At 57.4% G+C, this 22,913-nt stretch overlaps 10 protein-coding genes across 10 annotated transcripts; 6 read left to right on the top strand and 4 right to left on the bottom strand.

Annotated features, from left to right (window-relative positions):
- Positions 1–235: 235 nt before the first annotated feature.
- On the top strand, positions 236–3,549 carry MFIFM68171_09805 (Importin N-terminal domain-containing protein; the record flags this gene model as incomplete). Its single annotated transcript, XM_071065224.1, has 5 exons — positions 236–567; positions 637–2,302; positions 2,359–2,930; positions 2,983–3,104; positions 3,161–3,549. 5 exons carry the CDS (start codon positions 236–238, stop codon positions 3,547–3,549), a joined length of 3,081 nt encoding a protein of 1,026 aa, XP_070921325.1.
- An 893-nt stretch (positions 3,550–4,442) lies between these two features.
- On the bottom strand, positions 4,443–5,784 carry MFIFM68171_09804 (PI31 proteasome regulator N-terminal-domain-containing protein; the record flags this gene model as incomplete). Its single annotated transcript, XM_071065223.1, has 3 exons — positions 4,443–5,158; positions 5,222–5,539; positions 5,598–5,784. 3 exons carry the CDS (start codon positions 5,782–5,784, stop codon positions 4,443–4,445), a joined length of 1,221 nt encoding a protein of 406 aa, XP_070921324.1.
- A 390-nt stretch (positions 5,785–6,174) lies between these two features.
- MFIFM68171_09803 (Sister chromatid cohesion protein DCC1) lies at positions 6,175–6,752 on the top strand (the record flags this gene model as incomplete). Its single annotated transcript, XM_071065222.1, has 2 exons — positions 6,175–6,293; positions 6,431–6,752. 2 exons carry the CDS (start codon positions 6,175–6,177, stop codon positions 6,750–6,752), a joined length of 441 nt encoding a protein of 146 aa, XP_070921323.1.
- Positions 6,753–7,685: 933 nt separating this feature from the next.
- Positions 7,686–10,784, bottom strand: MFIFM68171_09802 (Ring finger; the record flags this gene model as incomplete). The annotated part of the gene is made up of 5 exons (XM_071065221.1): positions 7,686–8,413; positions 8,495–8,875; positions 8,930–9,756; positions 9,834–10,196; positions 10,684–10,784. The coding sequence occupies 5 exons, from the start codon at positions 10,782–10,784 to the stop codon at positions 7,686–7,688; spliced, it is 2,400 nt and encodes a 799-aa protein (XP_070921322.1).
- A 1,086-nt stretch (positions 10,785–11,870) lies between these two features.
- Positions 11,871–14,843, bottom strand: MFIFM68171_09801 (Xeroderma pigmentosum group C-complementing protein; the record flags this gene model as incomplete). Its single annotated transcript, XM_071065220.1, has 1 exon — positions 11,871–14,843. One exon carries the CDS (start codon positions 14,841–14,843, stop codon positions 11,871–11,873), a length of 2,973 nt encoding a protein of 990 aa, XP_070921321.1.
- Positions 14,844–15,226: 383 nt separating this feature from the next.
- On the top strand, positions 15,227–16,183 carry MFIFM68171_09800 (AN1-type domain-containing protein; the record flags this gene model as incomplete). Its single annotated transcript, XM_071065219.1, has 1 exon — positions 15,227–16,183. The coding sequence occupies one exon, from the start codon at positions 15,227–15,229 to the stop codon at positions 16,181–16,183; it is 957 nt and encodes a 318-aa protein (XP_070921320.1).
- Positions 16,184–16,551: 368 nt separating this feature from the next.
- MFIFM68171_09799 (Mitochondrial fission process protein 1) lies at positions 16,552–17,525 on the bottom strand (the record flags this gene model as incomplete). Its single annotated transcript, XM_071065218.1, has 2 exons — positions 16,552–17,230; positions 17,299–17,525. The coding sequence occupies 2 exons, from the start codon at positions 17,523–17,525 to the stop codon at positions 16,552–16,554; spliced, it is 906 nt and encodes a 301-aa protein (XP_070921319.1).
- A 520-nt stretch (positions 17,526–18,045) lies between these two features.
- Positions 18,046–18,440, top strand: MFIFM68171_09798 (ATP synthase subunit K, mitochondrial; the record flags this gene model as incomplete). The annotated part of the gene is made up of 3 exons (XM_071065217.1): positions 18,046–18,093; positions 18,201–18,325; positions 18,383–18,440. 3 exons carry the CDS (start codon positions 18,046–18,048, stop codon positions 18,438–18,440), a joined length of 231 nt encoding a protein of 76 aa, XP_070921318.1.
- A 1,379-nt stretch (positions 18,441–19,819) lies between these two features.
- On the top strand, positions 19,820–21,223 carry MFIFM68171_09797 (SMP-30/Gluconolactonase/LRE-like region domain-containing protein; the record flags this gene model as incomplete). Its single annotated transcript, XM_071065216.1, has 5 exons — positions 19,820–19,870; positions 19,947–19,987; positions 20,068–20,793; positions 20,859–21,061; positions 21,120–21,223. 5 exons carry the CDS (start codon positions 19,820–19,822, stop codon positions 21,221–21,223), a joined length of 1,125 nt encoding a protein of 374 aa, XP_070921317.1.
- Positions 21,224–21,758: 535 nt separating this feature from the next.
- On the top strand, positions 21,759–22,814 carry MFIFM68171_09796 (Putative membrane protein like; the record flags this gene model as incomplete). The annotated part of the gene is made up of 2 exons (XM_071065215.1): positions 21,759–22,033; positions 22,115–22,814. The coding sequence occupies 2 exons, from the start codon at positions 21,759–21,761 to the stop codon at positions 22,812–22,814; spliced, it is 975 nt and encodes a 324-aa protein (XP_070921316.1).
- Positions 22,815–22,913: the final 99 nt, after the last annotated feature.

The following is a 22,913-nucleotide window of genomic DNA, read 5'->3' as shown; positions in this document are numbered from 1 at the left end:
CCCCGCGGTCGGACTCCACATGTTGATCGAACAAATTCCGCCCCGCATCACCGCTATTCCGCCATTTGGACGAGACAAACAAACAAAACAACCGCGTCCCCGGGTCCGAGTCCAGAGCCTCTTGTCCGGAACAAGTCGATTTGCTGGCTCGAACTGCTCTCCCAAGAAACTGATAACCACAGAAAAAGGAAAAACAAAACAAAACAAAACAAAACAAACCGAACGGTCGGCCAAGATGGATGAGCACTTGGTACGGCTGCTCGCCAACACGCAGGACAAAAACGAGGGTCCCCGGAAGCAGGCCGAGCTCGATCTCCTGCATGCTCAGACGAACCCCGAATTCCCCTTGTCCCTGGCTCGCATCGGCGTGCACACGGCTGCTCCCGTCGAGATCCGGCAGTCTGCATTGACATACCTCCGCAAGTTTATCGAGAAGAACTGGGGCCCAGATGACAGCGGTGTCGCTCACATCCCCATCCCCGAGGCGACAAAGGACCAACTCCGCAATGTGATTCTAGAGCTAGTGCTGAGCCCTGAAGATGAGCGGAAGGTCAAGGTTGCAGCCAGGTGAGCTTTCTCTGCCAGAACGACTGGTTCGGGGAGCTGACCATTCCCCAACCCCAACCCCCCCTACAGCTATGTCATTTCCAAGATTGCCATGGCCGACTTCCCCGAAAACTGGCCTGCTCTCCTTCCCTCCGTACTCGGTGTTATGCCCGCCGGGACCGATGCCCAGCTCCACGGTGCGCTCCGGATCCTGCAAGACCTTGTCGAGGAGAGCCTGACCGACGAGCAATTCTTCGGCCTGGCCAGAGACATCATCAAGGCCTGCTACGATGTGGCACTAAACGAGAACCGCAAGCAGACCCACCGCAGCTTGGCCGTGCTGGTCTTCCGGAGCTGCTTTGACCTTATGGACATTGTCAAGGAAGATCACAAGAGGGAGGTAAAGACGTTTGCCGAGGAAGTCCTTAGCGGATGGCTGCCCTTCCTGGAGCAGGTCATCAAGTCGGGCCTCCCGCCCCTCGGCGACTCGGGCTCGCAACCCGAGAGCTGGTATGGGCCGGTTGCGCTGAAGGATCAGGCCGTCAAGACGCTGATCAAGGTCCGGAGCGTGTTCCCCTCCCTCCTCCTACCCCAGAGCACCGCCTTGTTCACAGCCACCTGGGAGGAGCTTGCGAGGCTGGCCCCGTCGTACCAGGCCCTATTCATTGATTCTGACGCGCAGAGCCGGTTGGAGGATATCGACGGCCTTCCCTTCACCCTAGACTTCCTGGTTCTAGACCTTCTCGATTTCCTCAACCAGTGCATGCGTGCCCCACCTGTGCAGAAGCAACTCGACGCTGATATTACGGCCCGCGGTGCCGTCCACGATACTCCGTGGGTACTAGACCTCATGAAGCTGCTCGTCTCGTTTTCGCAGGTCACTCAGGAAGAGGAAGGGTTATGGGACATAGATGTCTCCCTCTACCTCTCCGAAGAGACCTCCGTGTCGTCCAACTACACCGCCAGGACCGCCTGCGGTGATCTCCTGATCAGACTCGGGGAGTGGCTGGATCAACGTGCGCTGGAGGGTCTGTTTGCTTATACCAAGACGCTCTTTGCCGGAGAGGGTGGAAGCTGGCAGAAGCAAGAAGCGGCCCTTTACCTCTTCAACGCTGTTCTGAACGACTTCAAGGACATGGATAAACCTGTAGCCCCCGAGATTGCGAATGCCTACCTCGAGCTGGTCAATTATTGCATCAATCGGCCGGAGGAATCGATGCTGCGCGCCCGCGGTTATCTCGTTGCCGGCGCCCTGGCCGAGAGCTACCAACCGGCTACCGGCCTGCTTGACAACGTCATCAACGCTATGACGAGAGACGAGTCCGAACTTGTGCAGGTCTCCTGCGTCAAGGCGGTCGAGGGCTTCATCAAGGGTGGGGTCCCGGTCGATCGGCAGGTTCCCATCATTCTGGCTATCCAGCGCTTCTTGGAGGCCAAGGACCTCAGCGAGCTCGAAGACGCCGATGACCTCCTCGTCACGCTGCTCGAGACCCTCCGCGCCGCCATCAGTATGGACATCCGCATTGCCATCCAGCCGGACAGCAAGGCGGTCGACCTCCTCTTCCTGATCGCCAAGCACGGCGCCGCCAACTTCCAAGTAACCATGATCGTCTGCGAGACCTTTGAGGATATTGCCAAGACTTTCAACGACATGAAGGACCCTTCGCTGTATACAGCCCTCTGCACCAAGGTTCTGCCATCCATCACCGGGACATTCGATGTTGCCAACCTCACTCAGGACGACCCCTTGGTTACGGTTTGTGTTTTTGCCTTGTAGTACCAAGCATGGCCCGTGCTGACCATATGTTGTAGTTGGCCGCCGACCTGTTGTCTCTCCTCGTCCAGTACGGCTCCGAACCGCTCCCAGCCGGTTTCGTAGCCAGCACACTCCCAAAGGTCAGCCGCCTTTTGATGAACTCGACCGAAGGCGAGATTCTGCGCCCCTCTGCCGAGGCCGTCAAATACATGCTCATGCATGACCATCACCAAGTATTCGGCTGGAACGATAACGAAGGGCGATCCGGACTCGAGGTTTGCCTCCGGATCATCGACCGTCTCCTCAGCTGGGAGATTGAAGACAATGCTGCCTCGGAAGTCGGCGGCTTGGCAGCCGAGCTGGTTGAGAAGGCTGGACAAGAGAGGCTTGGTCCTTTCTTACCGCAGCTTCTCCAAGCTGTCGCCAGCCGCCTGGATACGGCTCAGGCAGCGCCCTTTATCCAGTCCCTTATCCTGGTCTTTGCCCGTCTCTCCCTCGTCGGTGCTCAGGATGTCGTCAACTTCCTGAGCGACATCGAGATCAATGGGCAGGTGGGGCTGCAGGTTGTACTAAGCAAATGGCTCGAGAACTCGATCAACTTTGCGGGCTACGATGAGATCCGACAGAAGTAGGTTTGCGAAGACACTACTTGACGTCTGATGAGTTGCTGACCCGCCTAGTGTCATTGCCCTCTCCAAGCTCTACTCGCTGAACGACCCCCGCCTCGCCCAGACTAACGTCAAGGGCGACCTAATCGTCACGAACAATGACAGGATCATGACCAGGTCGAGGGCGAAGTTAAGTAAGTCTATCCATGATCAAGAATGTCCAAGTCACCCGCAGCTAAAAGTACTCTAGACCCCGACCAATACACCGTCATTCCGTCACCCCTGAAGATCCTCAAGGTACTAATCGAGGAGTTGCTCTCCGCATCGGGCGTCCAGGCCGCCGCCAACGTGGCAGCGGCAGCAGCCAACGAGTTCGCCGACGCCGACGAGGACGACGGGGACGAGGGCTGGGAGGACGACCCCGGCGATACGCTCGACCTGTCGCTCGGCAGCACCAAGGCAGACCTGATGGGCTGGATCGAGGGCGGCAGCTCCCGCCAGCGCGACGACGAGACGCAAGCCTACCTGACCGACTTCTTCATCCGCGCGGCCCGCGAGAACATCGCAGGCTTCCAGCAGTGGTTCGCTATGCTAACGGAGGACGAGAAGGCCAAGCTGCACGAGCTCGCGCAGCAATAGACGGGCCTGTCGGGGGGAACGTCGGGGTTGTGCTGACTATTAGCATCGATGTAGGTTATGCTAAAGAGGTTGTTAAGGAGGGTTGACAGTTGGTATAGTGCGGCGGGTGAGCCGGCAGTTATAGGCGTGCCGTCCGTTGCGGGAGAATGAAGCGGTGTGGTATCCTAGCGGGCCCCGAACAAGACGGGGTTGGTGGTTTCTACGTAATGTTGGTCATGAGGGGACGGTGTAGCTGACAAGGAACATCGGACAGTCGCCGGGGGGGGGGGGGGGGGGGGGAAACAGACCAACCTTGAAACAAACACAAAAGCGTATATACGGTACCGATATATTGTCGGGCAGGGGGTTCGGGCGAAAATAGCGACAGGAAAGCGGATGTCTAAACATGGGCTCTACTGTGATTAGCGCGGCGAGGTGTTAGGCTGCAGATCGTGCGATAATGCGTGGTAGAGGCCATAAATATATTCAGAACAGAGAATTGATATTAAGCGTACCTTGTATCGTTTTAGGCGATGCGGTTGCCCCAAGGTCAGTGCTAGAGGTCAATAAAACACACTCAGATATTACGCTTTCTTGGGACGAGGAGAACGAAGACACTTGGAATAGTAGTAAAACACCAGGTTTGAACCGTATTAATAAACCGTTTCATTCCGATCTCATGCTAGACGTTCGTTTGTGATCATGAAGCAGTATAATACCCCATCGTACAATAGCCACCTGCAATCTCCACTCTTCTTTCCATCATATCACCTTACAAGGATCTCCGTTCTTTGAAACCACCCGTTTCCTTCTCTTTTCCCCGCAAACCTCAAGCAACTCACGCCTCTTCTCCTTGGTCAGTCCATCGACCGTGCCACACTCGACCGCCATCAAGACCAAAAATACACACACAATCAAATGATATCCCCGCCACCGAACCCGCCAAACCCTCCGAACCCACCCCCCCTACCGCCCCCCGACCGTCCCCCACCAAACCTAGGCTGGCCCCCAGGACCGAGCGGATCCCACCTCGCGCCGGGCGGGATCTGCCCGCCAAAGGTCTCGTCTCCGCCTCTGTTCCCGGGGCCCCGGAAAAGCGGGTCGTCAAACGTGGGATGCATGCCCCCGCCGCCAAAACCGCCGCCGAGTGGTCCGCCGCCGCCGCCGCCACCACCACCACCACCAGCGCCAGGGGGACGCCTCAACCCCTCCGGCCCGATCCCGCCGCCGCCAAACCCGCCCGTGAACGAGCCCCGGATGGGATCGTGCGGGCCCAGCCCCGCCGGGTAGAGATCGTCGTGCCCGAGCCCGCCGAACCCTCCCCGTCCGTTTCCCGGGAGGAGGGGCCCGCGCGGCGGCCGGTTGATGTCGTAGGGGTCCTCGAAGCCGGGCGGGGGGAAGTCGGCTGTGGGGATGGGGTTGTTCCGCGGCGCGGCGAGGGGGTCCGGGGCCGGGTAAGGGTTGGGCTGGGCCGGTTCTGGGAGGTGAGGGGGGAATTGTGGGGGGTTCTGCGGGGGTGGTTGTTGACGGCGGGATTCTTGTTCTTCTTGTTGTTGCTCGCTGTAGCCTTCTTTGTGGAGGGAGGGGAGGAGGCGTTGGACGAGGGAGATTTTGAGGAGCGTGGATAAGTCTTTTTGGAGGACAGTTATGTTAGTCGATCTGCGGGACGCGAGGGTAGAGTGAGGCAACGTACCTTTGATTCGCTCCTCAGAGATGAAGACGTTCTTGAGTTTCTGCGCGAGATCGCTCCGGTCTTCGGTACCGTCGGCCGTCATGGAGATGCGCAGCGGCAGCGCGGCAGACGAGATGTAGTCTCGGGCGGTGATGTCGAAGTGGGCGATGCGCTCGTCGCCGATGGCCAGGCCACGAAGCTCGATCTTGGCGCCCATGCGGTCGATGCGGATGACAAACTGCATGGACGATTGCGTGTGGGCATACACGAAGCTGTGGGAGCTCAAGGACTTGTTCCATTGTGGAGGCAGACGGGGTGCGATGCGCGCGCATTCGGATTCTGGGTAACCGATCTGTTGTTAGCTTCGCTCTAGTGATACCGGGGGAGGAAGACGCACCAATCTTCTGGTCCTCGTTGAAGCCTAGCAGGCGAAAGCCGAGGTTAACCATGCAAGCGTGGGCAAATAGCGCGATGCAGTCAAGAGAGCTGCTGAGGTCTGAAGTGGTGTCGTCCTTTTCGTGGGTAGGCAGCGCGTTTGCCATGCCCTCTAGCACGGCGGCTGGACCGAGCGGGTCAGACGTCATTGTTGTTCCGTTGCGACTGCGATGACTACACTGCGACGGCTAAACTGCGATGGCTAGACTGTGAAATCTAGATATCTCGATCTTCTAGCGAGAAGATTTGTATGTTTTTATGCGCAAAAGAGACTCGGGTGAGATGGAGACAAACAAAGCGCTGAAATAAATCGGCGTCATATTCATCGAGCTCTGGGGCGGAGAGGGGCTGCCTGGGACGATGCGGGGCAAGCTCAGTTCAGTTATGCACATCTGCGCGCGCAAACCCTGGCAGCTGGCAAGACAAGGGGGTCCCAGATCCTCGGGTCGCTCCCATGTCACGCTAACGCACTGCGGGGTAACCAACGCCGACGCGGATCCCCGAAACGAAAGTTCGTTGAAAAGCCCGAGATGGAAACAATGTCAAGTCAAGACAACGCTGGCATCCCTCTCTCTCACGCTGCCGACGGAACCGGCTATAAACTCCTGGAGCTACCGCCCGAGCTGCTCGAGCTCCTCGAAAGCCAAGACCCTCCCACGTAAGTTCCATCCATTCCCCCCAGCCCCGCGGCATCCACCCGTGGCACCCTACCCCTCCAGCAGCTTTGCAGTATCCACCCACCCACCCAGCCACGCAACTTACCTTACATCCCTCTCACACTGACCGCGCTCACAGCCTAACCCTCCATCCCTCCCCCACCGCAGCCCTCCTCAAAGCCCCCTCGGGGGACGGCAGCAGCAGCAGCAGCAAGACCTACTCGCTCCGACAGAAGAACACGTCCAACGCCCTCTACCTCCTGGCACCCGCAATCACGGCCGCCCCCACCACAGATGACGAGGACGCGTCGATGCAGGGAGTAGGAGTCAGCGGGCTCCACGCCATTGCCACAGTCCACGAGACGATCGAGCTTATCCCGGAGGCGAGCGGCGGGGGCGAAGCAGCAGCCGCGCCGAAGGCACGAGGCAAGTGGCATGAGAAGTTTGGGAGGGGGCGGTAGGTGTACGGAGGTTTTAAGGGGGAGAGGATTGGAGGCTGGGTGGTCCGGTGCTGGGATAGGATGTGGCCAGGTTGGAGAGATGGTTCGAGGAAACGAGGATAGACAGGCACATCATGGCGGCAGCGGGAGCAATCCAAGAGACAACCATGCAAATTCTCATCAGCCGAAGCAACAAAAGTACCTCTGTCCAGTATCCAATTAGCACGGCAACGATACAAAAGAGATGCATCCACGCCCATGTGTGTAAATGGCGGATAACAGAAACACACCATCTGAGCGAACAAATTGAACGAAGGACCAAATGAGAAAATGACAACTCTGTTCTGCGTGCTAAAAAAAAAAAATCAGCAGCGAATGGACTCCCATCCCATCCCACCCCATCCCCCGCCGACGCTCCCTCCACCAACCCAATGCGTTAACCATGAGACTCATCTATGAACTGTAGTAAGTTTAGATAGCCAAGGCACGCCGGCACCCAAAGCAAACGTCGGCTCCACTCAAGGTCCTTTCTGTATGGGCAACCGTCCGTCCCCAAAGGTTCATTAGTCCATAACGAGTATTCCTAATGATGAAGCCCCCATGACGCCGTCCGACCGAATCCATGAGCCTGCCTGGTATGTATGCATGTGGTTATGAGAAGTAAGAAAGATGAGGGGTATGGGAAAAGGAAAAAGAGAAAATAAAATAAAAAGGCCGAAAAAAGATAGGGAACGGGTGTCAACCAACCGGCAATACAACCAAATACATGCAAAGTGGAGAGAATAGGAATGTTGCGGAGCCGTGACTTCCTCTCGTCCTGCCCGCTCTCCGCCCTTGATGATCCCCTCCGTCTCGGCCTCCTCTGCAAACTAAAGGGCGTTGCATTATCACTACCACGCCCTCTCTGTAGGCCGCGCCTCCCCGTCGGACTGGGACCGATTTGGGGAACAACCGCTATTCCAAGCCTCCTGCCGGCCGCGGGTTTTGAAGGGAAGAAGCAGGCCCAGCCATGGCTGCGCCCGGATTCGGAACTTGCATCAGCGCCTCGGCTGGAGGCATGTTCGCCGAATGGTAGCGAGGCAGGCCGTTGATGCTGCTTGGTTCGGGGATTGGAGGAAGCTCGTCAACAGCACCGTGGAAACCCACTGCTGGCGGCTGCACTTGGTTGGCTCTCGGAATCTGAGGGTTAAGAGCTTGCATAGGATAGTCTCTGAAAACCGGATGGAAACGGACCAGGGGGTGATGCTGCTCGGGGTTGGCCACTAGGCCCGCTCCCGGAGGCCCGCAGACAGCGACTGCCGGGCCAGGCGGCAGGGGAGGACCAACATGCTGCTCTGCCTGTAGATGCCTCTGCTGCTGTACCCGTATATACCTCTGCTGCTCAGCTTGCATTCGCAATCGCTGCCGTTGCTCATGCTGGGGTTGTAGTGGCACCCATTGCGCACCTATCGCTTCCTTGAACCGTGCAGGGAGGTCTATATCCGGCAAGGCGGGTAGAAGCCCCTCTGGGAACCAGGCCATAAGGGGAGCCAGTGCTTGTTTGACAGGCTCCGCTTGTGCTGGCTGAGCAGGTGGTGCTTGCTGAGGGGGCGGCGCTGGCTGATTCAGTCGTGCGTCATGTAGCGCTCGCAGACGTTCTCCCTCTGCTTGCCAATCCAGATCGGGGATTTGTACCCTCTCAACTGAAGTGATAATTAGCATCGCGTACATTGAGCACCACTTGGGAAACACGGAGTCGGTAAACAGGCATCATCTGGACGTACCCAACGCTCGCCGACGAAAACCCGGCCGGTGGACGCCCGGATGGGCTCTCGGCGCTGGACCTGGATTGGCCGTTTTGCGACGTTCATCATCCTTCTTGACTAGCTCCGAGAAGTTGATCTTCAGCAATTCGACGTCGACATCCGGATTCTTCTCGGCGACTTGTTTCCGGGCCTTCTCTTCGGCTGCCCGGACTTCTGCCTCGTGGCGTTGTTCTACGCTGTCGAATAGCGGGCAATTGCCTTTCTTTCCTCCCCTCGAGGTGTCGTCGAAGTGCGAATAGTCGCAAGACTTGGAGCAGACATAGCACTGCACATTCTTGCAGCCGGCGCGTGTGCACGTCATCTTATTGCAGCCATTCTCCTTGATGAACGGAGTGCCACCTGTCTGTCGTTAGCCAAGAGGCGCCGAACTAAGAGGCAAGATCAGGGTCTCACATTTATTGCATGTGCGTATCAGGGCAGCCGACATAGCCTCTTCGATCAGACGGCGAGCAGAGTGGCCGGACTCGCGTGCGTGTTCCTCGCAGGTCTTGGGAATATGTGTCTCCTGGCGGCAGCGCCGGCAACTCACCATACCACATTCCGAGTTTTCGCATCTGAACTCCTTGTTCTCCTCCACCGGCGGGTACTCAGCGGCATAGGAGCAAAATGGGCAGGTTTCCAAGTTTTCGATGGCGGCCATGCGCAACACCGTCTCTTGCTCAATCTTATCCAGGGCGGCGACCAGGCTATCGGTTAGAAACAAGTCTCTCTGGTCCTTCGCGAACGAGCCCTCGCATCCGTCTGTCGACATGCAAACGAGCTGGTACTTCTGGTAGCCGACGGCATCCTCTGCCAGACGCCTAGCGCAATTGCGGCAAAACCAGTGGGCAACATCACTGTTGCAGTGAACCATCGTGTTAAGAGGGAACTCGCTGTAGCAACATCCGCAGTCCAAGAGGGTCCCCTCGTCCTTTGCGCGCTGCCAATTTTCGGCTTCGGCTTTTTCCTTGGCAGCTACAGACTGGCAGAAGTCTCGAGCTGCACAGAACGCCTTCCAAGCGTCGTTCTCTGCTTCATCGTCGCCGACGGGCTCCGCCGGATCCGGCCGAGAAGATTTGGCATTGGCCCTCTTGGACTTGAAGCGGAACTTGGGATCGCTGCTCGAGCATGCTTTGTCCAACGCGACGTATGTCGGGTACACTCTGTAGTGATTCTCTTTGAGGAGCCTCTCAATATCTAAGACGTAGAACTGAGGGAACGAGCACTTTAGAAGAGATTTGCTATCGAGGCGTTAGACAAGATAGCCCAATGTACGCAAAACAGCGTGCTGAAAAACGCCTGATGCATAGAGACTCACGCAGCTTTGGTATATCTCTTGAAGTAATGGTGACCTTTACCGGCCCGTCTCGGGTCTTCTGCCACGAACTTCTTGCGCGCCTCGTCCGCCTCGTCCTCATCTGGTTCAGGCAGTTTTCGTTTGAGTGGCCGGCAACGCTTCGGATACGAGCGGCCATTTTCCTGTTCGTCTAAGAGGTAATCGATGAGATCTGCAGCAACCCACTGGCGCTCGGCGGCGACTTTGTTGAGATACTCGGGACAAATGTCGGGAAAGCAACCTAGGGCGTATTCTCGGCATTCTGCCTGCTCATCCTCTTCGGAGTTCCGGGGGTTCTCGGACCGAGTTACCGCTGGCAGCCACCCCGACTCATCGCCCAGAGCACTGTCTCGAGAGTTAGAGTGTTGTTTCGGTTGGCTTCTTCCCTTTTCCAGCGACATCCGGCACCAGCCGAGCGAGTCTGATTCCTCTCTCTGTGGCCGGGCGAGACCGGGCACTTGCGCAACCCCACCCAACACTACGGTGACGAGGGCATCCCACGCCCGAAGTGAAGCACGCAGCAAACGAACGGTTTTTGCTTCCATCAAGAAGTCGACGGCAGGCCGCCGCGATCGTATAGGTAGTCAGTCAAATAACGTTGATGGTTATGCGCGCTCTCGAACCGCGTGCAATGACACGACTTCGGTGGGAGTGTGGCGAAGGGTGTTAGAATGGGGTATCAGAACCCTACGCTAGTTGGGCCGGCGCGGGACTACCACACCGGCCAGAGCTCGGTGTACGCCAAGCCGAGCCGGAGGCCCCGACGACAAGAAAGGGAGGACAAATGTGTGCGGCGACAAATCGGGAGAAGCTGAAAATTGGGAACACTCACGGAGGAAGGTCAAAGTGGTCGAATCCGGCATCCACCAGGAAGTTGAGCGCAGGCGAGGCTGGCCCTCCCAGATGGGACATGAACTCATTGTTGTCCTCCATGCTCGGGTCTCGGGAAGATGTAGAGCGAATGGGCAGGACCGCCGCGACTCGGGCATCGGGTCGGCGGAAAGACCTCAACCTTTATGGAACTGCACCGGCCAGTGAAGTAATAAAGCGTAGTGCTCAAGCAGCTGCAAAGGCACCGAGTGAATGAGGCCGGCTGAGTCCTCACGGCTGCCCACGAGGTGAGGGGCCAAAGGGCCGCCTGCGCGATCTGACCTCCCGTAAACTCCCCAAATCTGTGCAGGAAAGCTTCGGTCTGTGAAGTGAATGGGAACGGCCAAATCCGAGAGACCTGGACGTCTCCGTCGTTGGCAGGAGTCGAGGTGCAGTGACGAAGCACGGGCCACCAGCGGGAGACATGAGCTGAGCATTGCGATTTACCCCAAGGCTCAAGGCAAGCCACCACGCTGCAGGTGCCTACGGTAAGATACCATACAAAGTTTTGTACATCCGTTATTTACAGGTCACAAAGCACCTAAAGCATCTCCAACCAATAAATCCTGCATGCGTCATATTCACCGTTGGTCCCCTATCTTTGGTGTAAGATACAGGAGGTACCAATACAAGCCGGCCTGAGGGGCACCATCTATTGGCGCTGATTAAGGTAACTCTTGCTAGAGTGATCGCAGTGCCTAAACCACACATACCACAACGAGAGCACATGAAGCCCAGTGGCTTCCACCAGAGTGTGCTCACTCGCTACAACCAATTCTAAAAGGGAAATTCCAATTTCGGGTATCGTACCCGGCCAGCTCTCCAGCATAGCCTTGCGGAGGTGCCAATTTTTTTTTTTTTTTTTCTCGTCCCAGCTCCAATGAACGATGCTTGTTTCGACGAGACAAGTGAAAAATTCGAAACACGGCAAGTCGATAATTAACATAGCTGTCTAAACCGGAGTATAGACCAATGCGATAGGTCATTGATAGTTCCCTAGGGGAGAGACCAAGGCAGGCTCTGAGGCGGCGATACGGACACTGAGTTGCTTGTAGCAAGGCTCTGACAAAGCTTGGATCAAACAGCGATTATTGTAGCGAGCCGCAGGGCCCCTTCCTGACACCCATATAGATGTCGAGGAACATTTGTCTAATCGTCAGACGAATCCCCAACTTCATCGTTCTCATCATCTTCCTCCGAACTCGACGGGACATTGCGCCTCCTTCGCCGAGAACTATTCACCTTCGCCTTCCCAGCAGTCTTCCGCTTTGGCTTCGTGCTCATGACCGACCTAACCTGGCCCACCCCCGGCCTTTCCGGGCCCTCTCCATGATCGACCTCGAGCGTATCTTCGACTCCATCATGATCGTCAACGACGGGGAAGAAGCCCGAGGCCAAACCTGTCGGCCTCTCCTCATCCTCAACCTCATACTCCTCCGGCAGGAACCCTCCACCCATCTCCTCCTCTCCCTCACTAGCACCTTCCCTCGCCGCCGCGGCTCGACCGCCGGCGCCCCGCCCAAAGACATCCACCTCGTCCCCAACCTGGCCGTAATCCTGCTTGATCCTCTCCACAATCCGCATCCCCATCACAAACTTCCTCCACATGGCCAGCGCCGCCTTGCGCCTCTTCTCGTCCTCCTTCCTCCTCTTCTCCGCCTCGCCCTTGGCCAGCTCCTCCATGACTCGATCATGATGCTCCTCGGCGATAACCACCCCCTGGATCACGGGCACCGCCATCCGATGCCCAAACTCAAAGTCCACGACCGCCTCGGCGTAGTCGATCCCCAGCCTCTTGGCGACCCGCATGGCCCCGCGGTAGGGGACGTGCACGGCGCCCTGGGGGCACATGTGCTCGACGAACAGGTCGATATTCCCGTACTCGTTCTTGGGGATGACGCCGTCGCGTATGGGCGGCGGGATGATCCAGTCGGTCTGGTCGAAGCTGTACAGGCCCTGGAGGACCTTCTCGCCCGTCGCCGCCTCGGCCTCGGCGATCTCCCGCCGCCGGTTGGTCGTCGCCGCGCGGTAGGGGACCCTCTTCAGGGGCTGCTCGCCCGCGATCGGGGCGCGCCCTTGCTTGTGCCACGTCTCGGCGCTCTTCACCTGCACCACGTCCTTGCGCGAGTAGACGGGCTCTTCGCCGGGGCCGCCAGGGCCGCCGGCGCTTTTGGACTTGTTCTTGAACATCTTGACGGGCCGGGCGCTCGGGAGCAAGGCCTCCTCTCGCTTGAGGTGGCGCTCGAGGACGAATTCTTTGGATTGTTTGTAGTACTGGAGGGTTTCCTCGCCGTCTTTGACCTCTTTCTTTTCTGGTTTGGAAGGCTGCAAATCAGTGGAATCCTCCTGCTCATCAACCTCGGTGATGGGGTGCTTCCGGTCGCCCCTGACGTAGCCCCTCATGACTGACTTGAACCAGTCAAACTGGTCGTATCGTTTGACTTTGCCGTGGCGGTTGTAGACGGGAACCTTTTCGATTGGGATTCGCATCCCCTTCGTACGGCCAGGCAGCGTTTGTCGCTTGAGATAGCGGACCGTGACGTCCTTGGCAGTTCCGTCCTGTGAATGTCCGACAACGTATGCCATAACCTGCTTCGCTTTGTCCGCTCTGCCGCCGCGTGGTTCAAGTGACTCCACGAGCTCACGATTCGTCGCGACCACTGCCTTGACGATGGGGTCAACGGAAAGGTATTTGTGCGTAACGGGTGACAGGACTTCGGTCCAGTAATGAGGGAACTCGAGGTCGGCGTCGTAGATCTTTTCTCGCTTTTGGGGCAGCTGCGGGATCTGGATGGCCAGATCATCGTCGCTATCGTCGGCAAAGAGCTCCGAGTCGGACGGTTCCTCGCGCGAACTGGGCTTCGTGTTGCGCCTCGGGCCCCGGCTGGGAGCGTTACTCCTTTTTAGCTTGGCCGTGTTTGTCTTCGAAGAGTTTATTTTGTTCTGTGAAACGCTTTCAGGGCCCTGTTGCGAGGTTATTCCAGAGGTGGTGCTCTCCTTCTCCGGATCAGCATCTTCCAGCTTATTCCACCCAAAGCCCAGGGGTTGAAGGTTAGCGATCATGCGAGCCTCCAGACCCAGAGCTCTTAGAAGAGCCGTGAAGAGTTGAGCGCCGACATCCCGGCTGCCTCTGCATTCCTGAGCGCATTGTCGGAACTCGTCCAAGTTCCTAAATCGTTCCCCAAACCTTTCCTGGTCATATCCCTCCTGCTTGAACGCCTTGGTTAGGCGATCTAGCCTCTCCAGCGACATGTATCCCCACTTCCGCAAGCCGGGCGTAGTGATGCGGAACCTCTGCTTCCACCAGGCCGCCAGGTATTTCATCAGCCTGAAGAGTGGGTCGCCATGGCTCATGTCGGCGACGCCTCTTTCCAAACGCTGCGATGCCTCGGCCCAGTCGCGAGACTGACGTCCCGCAGCCTTCGCCTTGCCTTTGCCCTTTGTATCGAGAGTCCGCTTCCCGCTCTTGGGTGTCTCCTCCGGCACTTCCAACCCACTATTCTTCTTCCACCTATCAACCTCCGCCCATAGCCTAGGGGGGAGGTGTGACAACATTATCCCTTGAACTGTGGGATCGCACAGCCACGAGTTGCGAATCGCATTATGCCACAGCAAGAATTGGACGTGCACACAGTGCGTTGCGATCCGTATCTTGCGTTCCAGCTTTGAGGGACCCTTCTTGCCCAGCGCATTCACCAGAGATATCCTCGTGTCTCGTATCAGGGTTAATTCGAGGTCGCCAGACGGCACTGGAATATCCGGGAAACCGGCTTGCGGCGTCTCAACATCCTCGAATTCGATATCTTCGTCATCATCGTCCTCCTCTTCTTCGGCCTCGACCAGGCCTCCTACTTTCACCCGCTTGGCGGGAGGGACATCTTCGAAGTCGGCATCGGATAAGGATGTCAGCGAGCTTTCATCGTCTTGGCTGTCATCGATTTGCGCGGCCAAGGAACCGTTCCGCGTTGAGGATCGCGGGGTCGAATTTGCATCGAGGTCATCGAACAGCGTCGGCTTTCGTGGCGGCGCACTTAGATTCTTCGCGTGGCCCTTGTCCTTGGGGCTGTTCACAGTCGGAGGGGTATCGTCGCGTGTTCGCTTTCGCGGAACATAAGGAGGCATGTCGGGTCTCGGCGCCGGGCTTAGCAGCCATAGCGGAAGAACGAAATTGTTGTGCTAGGTCGACTGATCTGCAAGCCTAGCTCTGGAGATGGCAACCTCAGCCACCCTAACCCTGGGACTTGCACACCCAGACGGAGCCAAGAGGCTAATATTGGGGGGATCGACGCCACGCCTTGGCCCACCCAGATCCGCGCCAAGTTGCCGGGTGCATTCGAGATCGTTCCAGGTGACCGCGGGGCCAGGCACCCGGGCCAACAAATCCTCACGCTCCATCAGCCTTCTCTTAATCAGCAGAACCGCGGCGTCACCGAGCTGCTACCTAGACTTTCCTCTACGGATCTTTCCTCTCCCATAAATCCTGCCGATCCCCGAGATCCGTCACCATGGCTTCCCCAGATCCTAACTCGTCCGAAACGTCCTACATCAAGATGTCCTCCACCGCTGTCGACAGCCGCGGCACCGACGCCAGCCTCGTCGGCTCCCACTGCCAGTACACATACTGCAACCAGCTCGACTTCCTCCCCTTCCAGTGCCAATCCTGCAACAAGACCTTCTGCCTCGACCACCGCACCGAAGACGCCCACGCCTGCACCAACCCGGGCGCATGGGCCGAGCGCCGACGCCAGGCCGAGCTCGCCAAGCACTCGGCCGGCGAGGGGAAGCGCATGCGGGACCTGGTCAGCCAGAAGCCGTGCGCCGACGACAACTGCAAGACGACCATCGGCACCAGCCTCGTCCCTGGCGTCCACTGCCCGGGCTGCAATCGCGACTACTGCCTCAAGCACCGCCTGCGCGAGGACCACGACTGCAAGAACAAGACGCCCATCGGCGCGCGCGCCGCCAGCGCCGCGCAGGCCACCGCCCTCGCCGACGGCGCCAAGAGCGCGCTCGAGAGGCTCAAGCTCTGGGGGCAGGCGAAGAAGGAGCAGGCGAAGCGGTCGTTCCCGTCGCCCAAGCCGCAGTCGGCGGCGTCGAGGGTCCTGGCCGTGAATAACCTGAAGAAGACGGCCAAGGGGGACGCAAAGCTTGCGCCCGAGAAGAGGATATATCTGTACGTCGAGGCCGAGGCGGCCACGGCCAAGGCGAAGATCCCAAAGGGCGAATTCTTCTACTCGCAGGACTGGGTGGTGGGTAAGATGCTGGATGCGGCGGCGAAAAGCCTGCAGGTGCAGAATATCAACAACCAGTCGAATGATGAGCAAGACCGGTTACGGGTCTTCCATGTCGAAGGGGGGAGGTTGTTGGATTTTAATGAGAAGCTGGGAAAGGTGCTGCAGAGCGGGAATACAGTGGTATTGCTAAGAGGGGTTGGGGCGCCGCCGGACTTGATTACTCCTTGATGCTCCGGGGAACGTTGATCTTCTTTCCATGTATGTGATCTTTTTCACATGTTCTAGCATAGCATTTTGGGTTTGGGGAGCTAGGGCTTCTCGGCATAGATACCAGGATTAGGAGCGGTTGCAAGCCAGCGACCGGAAGGGCTCAACTAGAAGAGATCTTTGATCACACTCTCGCCTGGCGTTTTACCTGACGTTCATGACGCATTTCTGTCGGTATTTAGCAACCCCGGCTGTACAATACAGATATAATCTAGCAGTGCCGTTGAAAGTGATGGTGGCCGAGTCGGGAGGATAGTAGTATCTACATAGACAAGAGAGCAGCGGTTGGCGAACTCCGCCGCCGTAATATGCATCGGAGATTCCCAACCTCACTCTTTCTTTTCCTTCGGCTTCTCGCTCAACTGTCTCTCCCTTCCAATCAACGGCGCATTTCCGACCGCCTCATGACCACCAAACGCCTCGAATCCCTTATGGAACACCCACTCAACCGCATTCTCAACCGGCTTGTCGAAGATCTTGGGCAGGAATGGAACCACCGCTAGTCCCAACCCAATCGGTCCCCACGTCCGCAGCTTCACGTTCTTCACATCCTTCATCGCCCGTCCGCTGTACCGCACCACGCTGTGAATCGTAAACGCCGGCAAACCCATGCTGGCGACACTCTGGAAAATACCGCGTTGCAACATGACCGTGCGCCAGTCCTCCAGCGGCGGTACGGTACCGGGGGCAGCGGGCCGTGGAGATCCCGGGGCGGCCGTCATGTCGACGCCCAAAATCTGCTGCTGCCGGGTCGAAAGCTCCAGCTGCGGGTTCAGGACGCGCTGGTTGTGCCAGTACGACTTGTACCCCTCGTAGCCGACGTCGCCGAGGATGTAGATCCACGACACACCGTAGGCGCCTCGGACGAGCCACGGGTGCGCGACAGGCCGGAATGACTCGCCAATGTCGGAGGTGTAGGCGACATAGCGGTGCGCGGAGAGGAGGATGGTACGGAAGCGGGATGCGTAGGCCGCGTAGCGGACGTTGGATTCCGTGGAAGGGGGTGCGCTAGGGGGATGTGGGTTAGCTTAGGACGACTGGGTCGGTGCGGTAGAGGATTGCGATAGGATACGTACTATCCCTCGACTAGCTCGTCAAAGAAATTCTCGTCCTTGTCTGACTTCTCCATGATCTTCTGGAGCTTTGGCGGCAGCTTCTCCCTGTCGGGAAGCTTGTTTGGGTCGAAAGTTGCAGCGACCTTTTTCGGGTCGTTCGTCGCATTTTGCGACGGTTTGGGGACGTCTTTCTCCGGGTTTGACGGTCCCGTCGGTTTAGCGGAACTTCCACCCCATGGCCACCACATATTGTACTCCTCGAACTGTGAGACCTATGGGTGAAGGCTATGAACCGATATCGCGATCACCGCGGCGTTGTCGGATAAAGCCGGGAAAGCTGTTGAACGGGTATCTTGGATTCGCGCAGTCCTCGTCCAGATCGCTTGTTCTATCTTTCAATTCGTCATCGGCGATGTGCGCGCTCGGATTCCTGGAGACTTAAGTTGGGGAAGAATTGAGTTGATGTGAACTCTTTGGATTCACTTTTTCTCAGGTTGGTGACGTAGTTGGGTGATAGGGAAACCGTGCTCCACCGGCGATAAGAACCTGTGACCCGCATTTGCGGCAGCTGCCACGAGCTTGTTTGCTTACTTAATCCCGCCCAGGCTCTGCTTCGTCCACACTCTGGCAAAATCTCGGGTGTTGCGAAAGGAGCTGGACGTTTGCGACCTTTTTACCTCCCGCTTGTACAGACATCGCTTCTTCCAATTGACACCGCAGGACCCCCAGTACACATCTCGAAGCTCGGTCACCCCTCCAATTGCCAAAATGGTCCAGACATACAGCATCCTTGGGAAGCAGGTTGGCTCGCACTACGTTAGTCACCCCAATGGAAGCGCCAATTCCAGCTCAACCAGGGCAGCTCCGGCAACGCCGCGTTCCTATCCATTGACGGACCGAGGCTGACATTGTTGATGCTGCAGCTGGCCATGGGCATTCTCGGCACATTATTCGGCACCGCCTATTCCTTCACCGGCGGTAGCAAGAAGACGCCTGGCGCTACTCCACCGATCAACGCTTCCAGCTCCGACGAGGCCGACTTCATCAAGTGCGCTCCAGCCCTCACGGTGCCAGCATATCGCGTATTCCTCTAACACATTCACAGGAACTTCATGGAACAGGCAGAAGCCGATGAGAAGAAGGGGACATCGACGAAACACTAGACGAGACATGGCAGCAGATGGGTCAAGGTGGCATGCAGATATCCTGGCCTGTGTATATATAGCGGGCGTTCAATGGGAAGCTTGATTGCCTAGACCCACACCCCTTATTGCGGGCGCATTGCTTCTACGGTTGTTTCTCGACGTGTGCTCAAACGTCCTTGCTCTTACCGTGTTATGTCCGACGTCTGGAAAGCACCCAAGTAATGTCTCATAACGCGGCATCGCAACATCAGAAACACGATGAACCAGGTTTGACCCTCCCTACAACAGTTAAAATCCAAGTTCAAAACCACACATTCATCCGAGTTTGCATACCGTCTCGCCCATAGCAATCGCGAGTCCTTTGATCCGAGTACGACAATGTCCTCGGTATTCGGCACTATCAGAGAAATATCACTTATTTTCCCATCCCCGTCCTAGGTCTGGATTCTAGCCTGGGGCAATCCAACACACTTTGCCCGCCAGGGGCTGTATACTGCCAACTACCTTACCCCTGACCTTGTAATTGTGATGCACTTGGTCCTTTAACGCGCTGGAGTAGCGATACGCTTCCTGACGCGCCTCATAGTTCCCAGCTTACAACTCGCACTTGGTCGTGCTCCATAGCTGCGTCCTCGCGAGCTGCCGTATCCCCAACTCCTGCGGTGGTATTCCAATGTCTTTTTGCCTCACCGAGCACAACGAGGGCGCTGCTCAAGGTAGGAGAGGTACATACCTTGAGTTATCCATCTCGGTGTCTGTTAAGTTCTCGCGTGGTCAGAGACTTCATATCTTTACTGTCGATCAATGCATGGCTGCCTTAAATAAAGAGAAAAAGCCTAGCAAGAGCAGGTTCGGACCTCGGACCCAGTTTTCTGTCTCGCGGTCCGAAGTTACGGCCCGCAGCCGAAATGCCAAGCCCGCCCCTGCCGAGGTCCCACTGAGTGTCCGCCGCCATCGGCGCTAGGTTCCTTTTTGAGAGGGATCGGTCATCCGACATAAACTCTGTGAGGGCTGTAAGGCTGAAAGCTAGTGCCGGGCATGTGAGAGAAGAACGAGTGTTGTGAAGAGCCCTCCGAACTATTTGGCCAATATCCTCGCCGGTCTCAACTCGGCGGGGTCTCATACGGTGCAACGAAGTTTCCTATTCCGAGACAAATAGGGAGCTAGATCACCTTCTTTGGCATCGTGAGGACCACATTGTATATTCTTGGGCATTCCTTCAATAGGAGTATGGGGATTAGGGTTAGGGTTTGCGTATGTATTCAGTAATTCTCCCCCGCGTTGTTCTTTCTTTGCGAGAAGTTGAACAAACAAGTTACAGTAAAGTACCTGAGCTATCAAGCCATTTTCCATTCACCAAGTTCTACAAATCTCCCTATCTATCCAAATCATTCAACATGTCAGTGCTCACCTCCTCAGTGATGCCCCAGACACGGTGTGAAATCGAGGTAGGTTCCGCAACACCTGGAATTGAACCATATGTTGTCCTCTACTCTGTCTCCAGCTAAGCAAATCCGAATTCAGCACTTGGATTTACGAGCCGTAGCCACAACCACGACTCCCAGGTAAGCTAGGCAGACACCGCTACGGCATCGATCGACAGACTCAGATTCCGGAAATCAAATGTACATTGACATACCCGCAGACCACCAAAAGCTCCAGAACGGCAAGCCATCTCCATCGCGCAATACCACCCAGAGCTTTCATCAGTCATAGGGCCCAGGCCATCCTATTCCATGCTTCTCTCATCCTGGGACTCATCCCAAAAGCCCTTGTTCCACGCAGCCTGCATCTACGTGCCCCGGCCCCAAATCGATGAGCTTTACATCACCTCCAACCTACTGCCGCCCCCCATTGACTCTGAGCTACCGGTTATCCTAATATCAAAGGTGCAGCTTCTCCGCGACGGTTCCGGCCGCGTCGCTTGGGTCAAGTGGCAGAAGCTTCGGCCCCCTTCCAACATCCCCCTACCTACCGGGGGAAGTCGATATCGCGACGGCATTTTGTTTTGCGCCCAAGGGGATTCGTCAAACGGCACAGGCGGCCTCTACTACCTGTCGGGAAACGACCCGCCGCAGCCGGTGGTGACCAACTACTTTGGCCGTGACTTCAACTCGGTGCGCGACGCCGTGGTCGCAAGGGACGGGTCTCTGTGGTTCATAGATGCCTGCGACAGGCTAAAGAGCAAGTTCCGGGAGGAGCCACGGCTGCCTTGCCATGTGTATCGCTATGACCCGGCCAACGGAGATCTGCGGGTTATGGCGGATGGTTTGGAACAGCCACACGGCATTGTGTTTGCCCCGGATGAACACACCGTATATGTGTCCGACACCGGGCCCGTCCGGGCTGATGATACTACAAATCTAACGTCGTGAGTCCTTGGATCAGTTTGACCCTCAGGTTCTACCACTCAGGCTGACCCGAACGGATCATTAGCGCGGGGATAATCCATGCTTTCGACGTAGTCAAGCGGTCTGGCTCTCCTTTTCTCGCTAACCGGCGTGTCTTTGCATGCATACTGACCGGCAACCCCATGGGAATTATCTGTGACAAGAACGGTAATATCTACGCCGGGTGTGCAGCAGGCGTTGAAATCTGGGGCGCTGGAGGTTCCATTCTTGGAGTCATCGAAGTACCCGGTGGGCGAAAAGCATCTGCCGAAAAGATTTGATCTATCTCCGCTAATCATTGCAGCAGGAGGTGTGGCAAGTCTCTCGTGGGGTCGAGAAGATGAACTCTTCCTCTGCGCGGAGCAACGCCTCTGGATGATGGATGTGGGAGGGAATGTAGAGGAAAGATAAGCATTTTGACACTGTCGAAACAGCTGTATTGAGGCCGCATCAGCGCGAACGATAATCGGCTTATAGACAGGAGGACCCTTGTCGAGCAATGGGTACTTTAGGTAATTGCCAAGATCGATTGACAGCTAAGATATGTCTCCGACCTCGGATTGGATTGAATTTGGTTCTCTGCCGCGCAGGGCGGACAGCTCTCTATCTCCAGCACTCTCCCGGCGCTTGATTTATCAGCGTACCTCGCCGAAGACAGGGGAGTTTTGCACCGACCGACGGGACGATAACATAATGGATCCCCAAGATCACCTGCAATGACCATCGTATCATACGCCCGTCGCAATTCCTCTCCCCACAGCGTCTACTTCAGTACCCCCCTTGTCGCGTCTGCTGCGATCCCGAATTCCACTTGCGCGGGCTTGGCGCCGCGTTCCGGAGCTCTTGTCTCAGCCGATGCTGTGTCATAGCCGGGTCCGCAGACACAGCATTACTTCACAGCCCCGCCTAGATACTGCTGTTCCAGGAAGAATCCGTGAGCGCCGGGATGAAAGATAATAGCGAATTGGCCGGGCTTGAGGCGCGCCGGACACCGCCCCACCTTCAATTGGACGCAGTTAAGACGCCGCAGCTCGCCAAAGCGGCAGCACTAACAGCTCCTCTGGCGATTACCCCCTCGAGATCGACCATGGACGCAAAACCGGAGAGCAGCAAAGCAGCAAAATGGAACACCAAGAACCTGGCTCTGCGCCTAGGCGCCGACGCCATCAGCGCCGCCTCGGCCGCCGTTCTCGTGGCCCCGCTCATATCCATCATTGACCGGTAGGCCGCTCCCCTCCCCAACAACCTCCAACAACCAAACCAGACGGGACTGGCTAACCTTTCCGTTCTGCCCACATACAGCTCCATAATGGAGAACGCATCAGGCCGGCGCACGCTCGCCGCTTCGCTCAAGTCCTCCCTCACAACCCTCCTCCTCCGACCCCACCGCGTCGTCCTCGCCCGGCCCTTCGCCCTTATCTTCAGCGTCTACGGCGGCACCTACCTGACCGCCAACACGCTCGACACGGCCCTCTCCACGGCCCGCGACCTCCCCGCGACGCACGTCTCGTCGGGCACCCCCAAGTTCGCCGCGCCCTCGCTCGCCAACATCGGCCTGGGCATCTACAAGGACCAGGTCTTTGTCCGCCTGTTCGGCCCCTCCGGCATGACCCCGCGCCCCGTCACCCTCCCGAGCTACCTGCTCTTCGCCGTGCGCGACTGCATGACCATCTTTGCGTCGTTCAACGTCCCCCACCTGCTGGGCCCGGCGCTGTCGCGCCGGTTGGGCGACGAGGTGCAGCGCCACGTCTCGGGCCAGACGATCGCGCAGTTTGCCGCGCCCGCCGCCGTGCAGTTCGTCAGCACGCCCGTCCATCTGTTGGGGCTGGATATGTATAACCGGCCCCGGGTGGCCGGGGGGTGGCGGGATCGGTGGGCTGCGGTGAGCAAGAACTGGGCGGTCAGTACCGCCGCGAGGATATGCCGGATTGTGCCGGCGTTTGGGGTTGGTGGGGTGGTGAATGTTAAGGTGCGGAGGTCGTTGATGGAAAGGTTGGAGTGATTGTCCACCCGCGAATGACGCTACGTTTCCGTTCCAACTTTTTTTCTCCCCTTTTTTGTGTTTGTGTTTCATGAGATTAGCCATGCATGGCAAGCGGGC

The sequence above is a fragment of the Madurella fahalii genome (genome assembly GCF_045866475.1).
Source record: "Madurella fahalii IFM 68171 DNA, scaffold_5, whole genome shotgun sequence".
Classification (NCBI taxonomy): Eukaryota; Fungi; Ascomycota; class Sordariomycetes; order Sordariales; genus Madurella; species Madurella fahalii.
The sequence above is the reverse complement of the archived record's forward strand: the minus strand, read 5'-3'. Positions and strand labels throughout refer to the sequence as shown.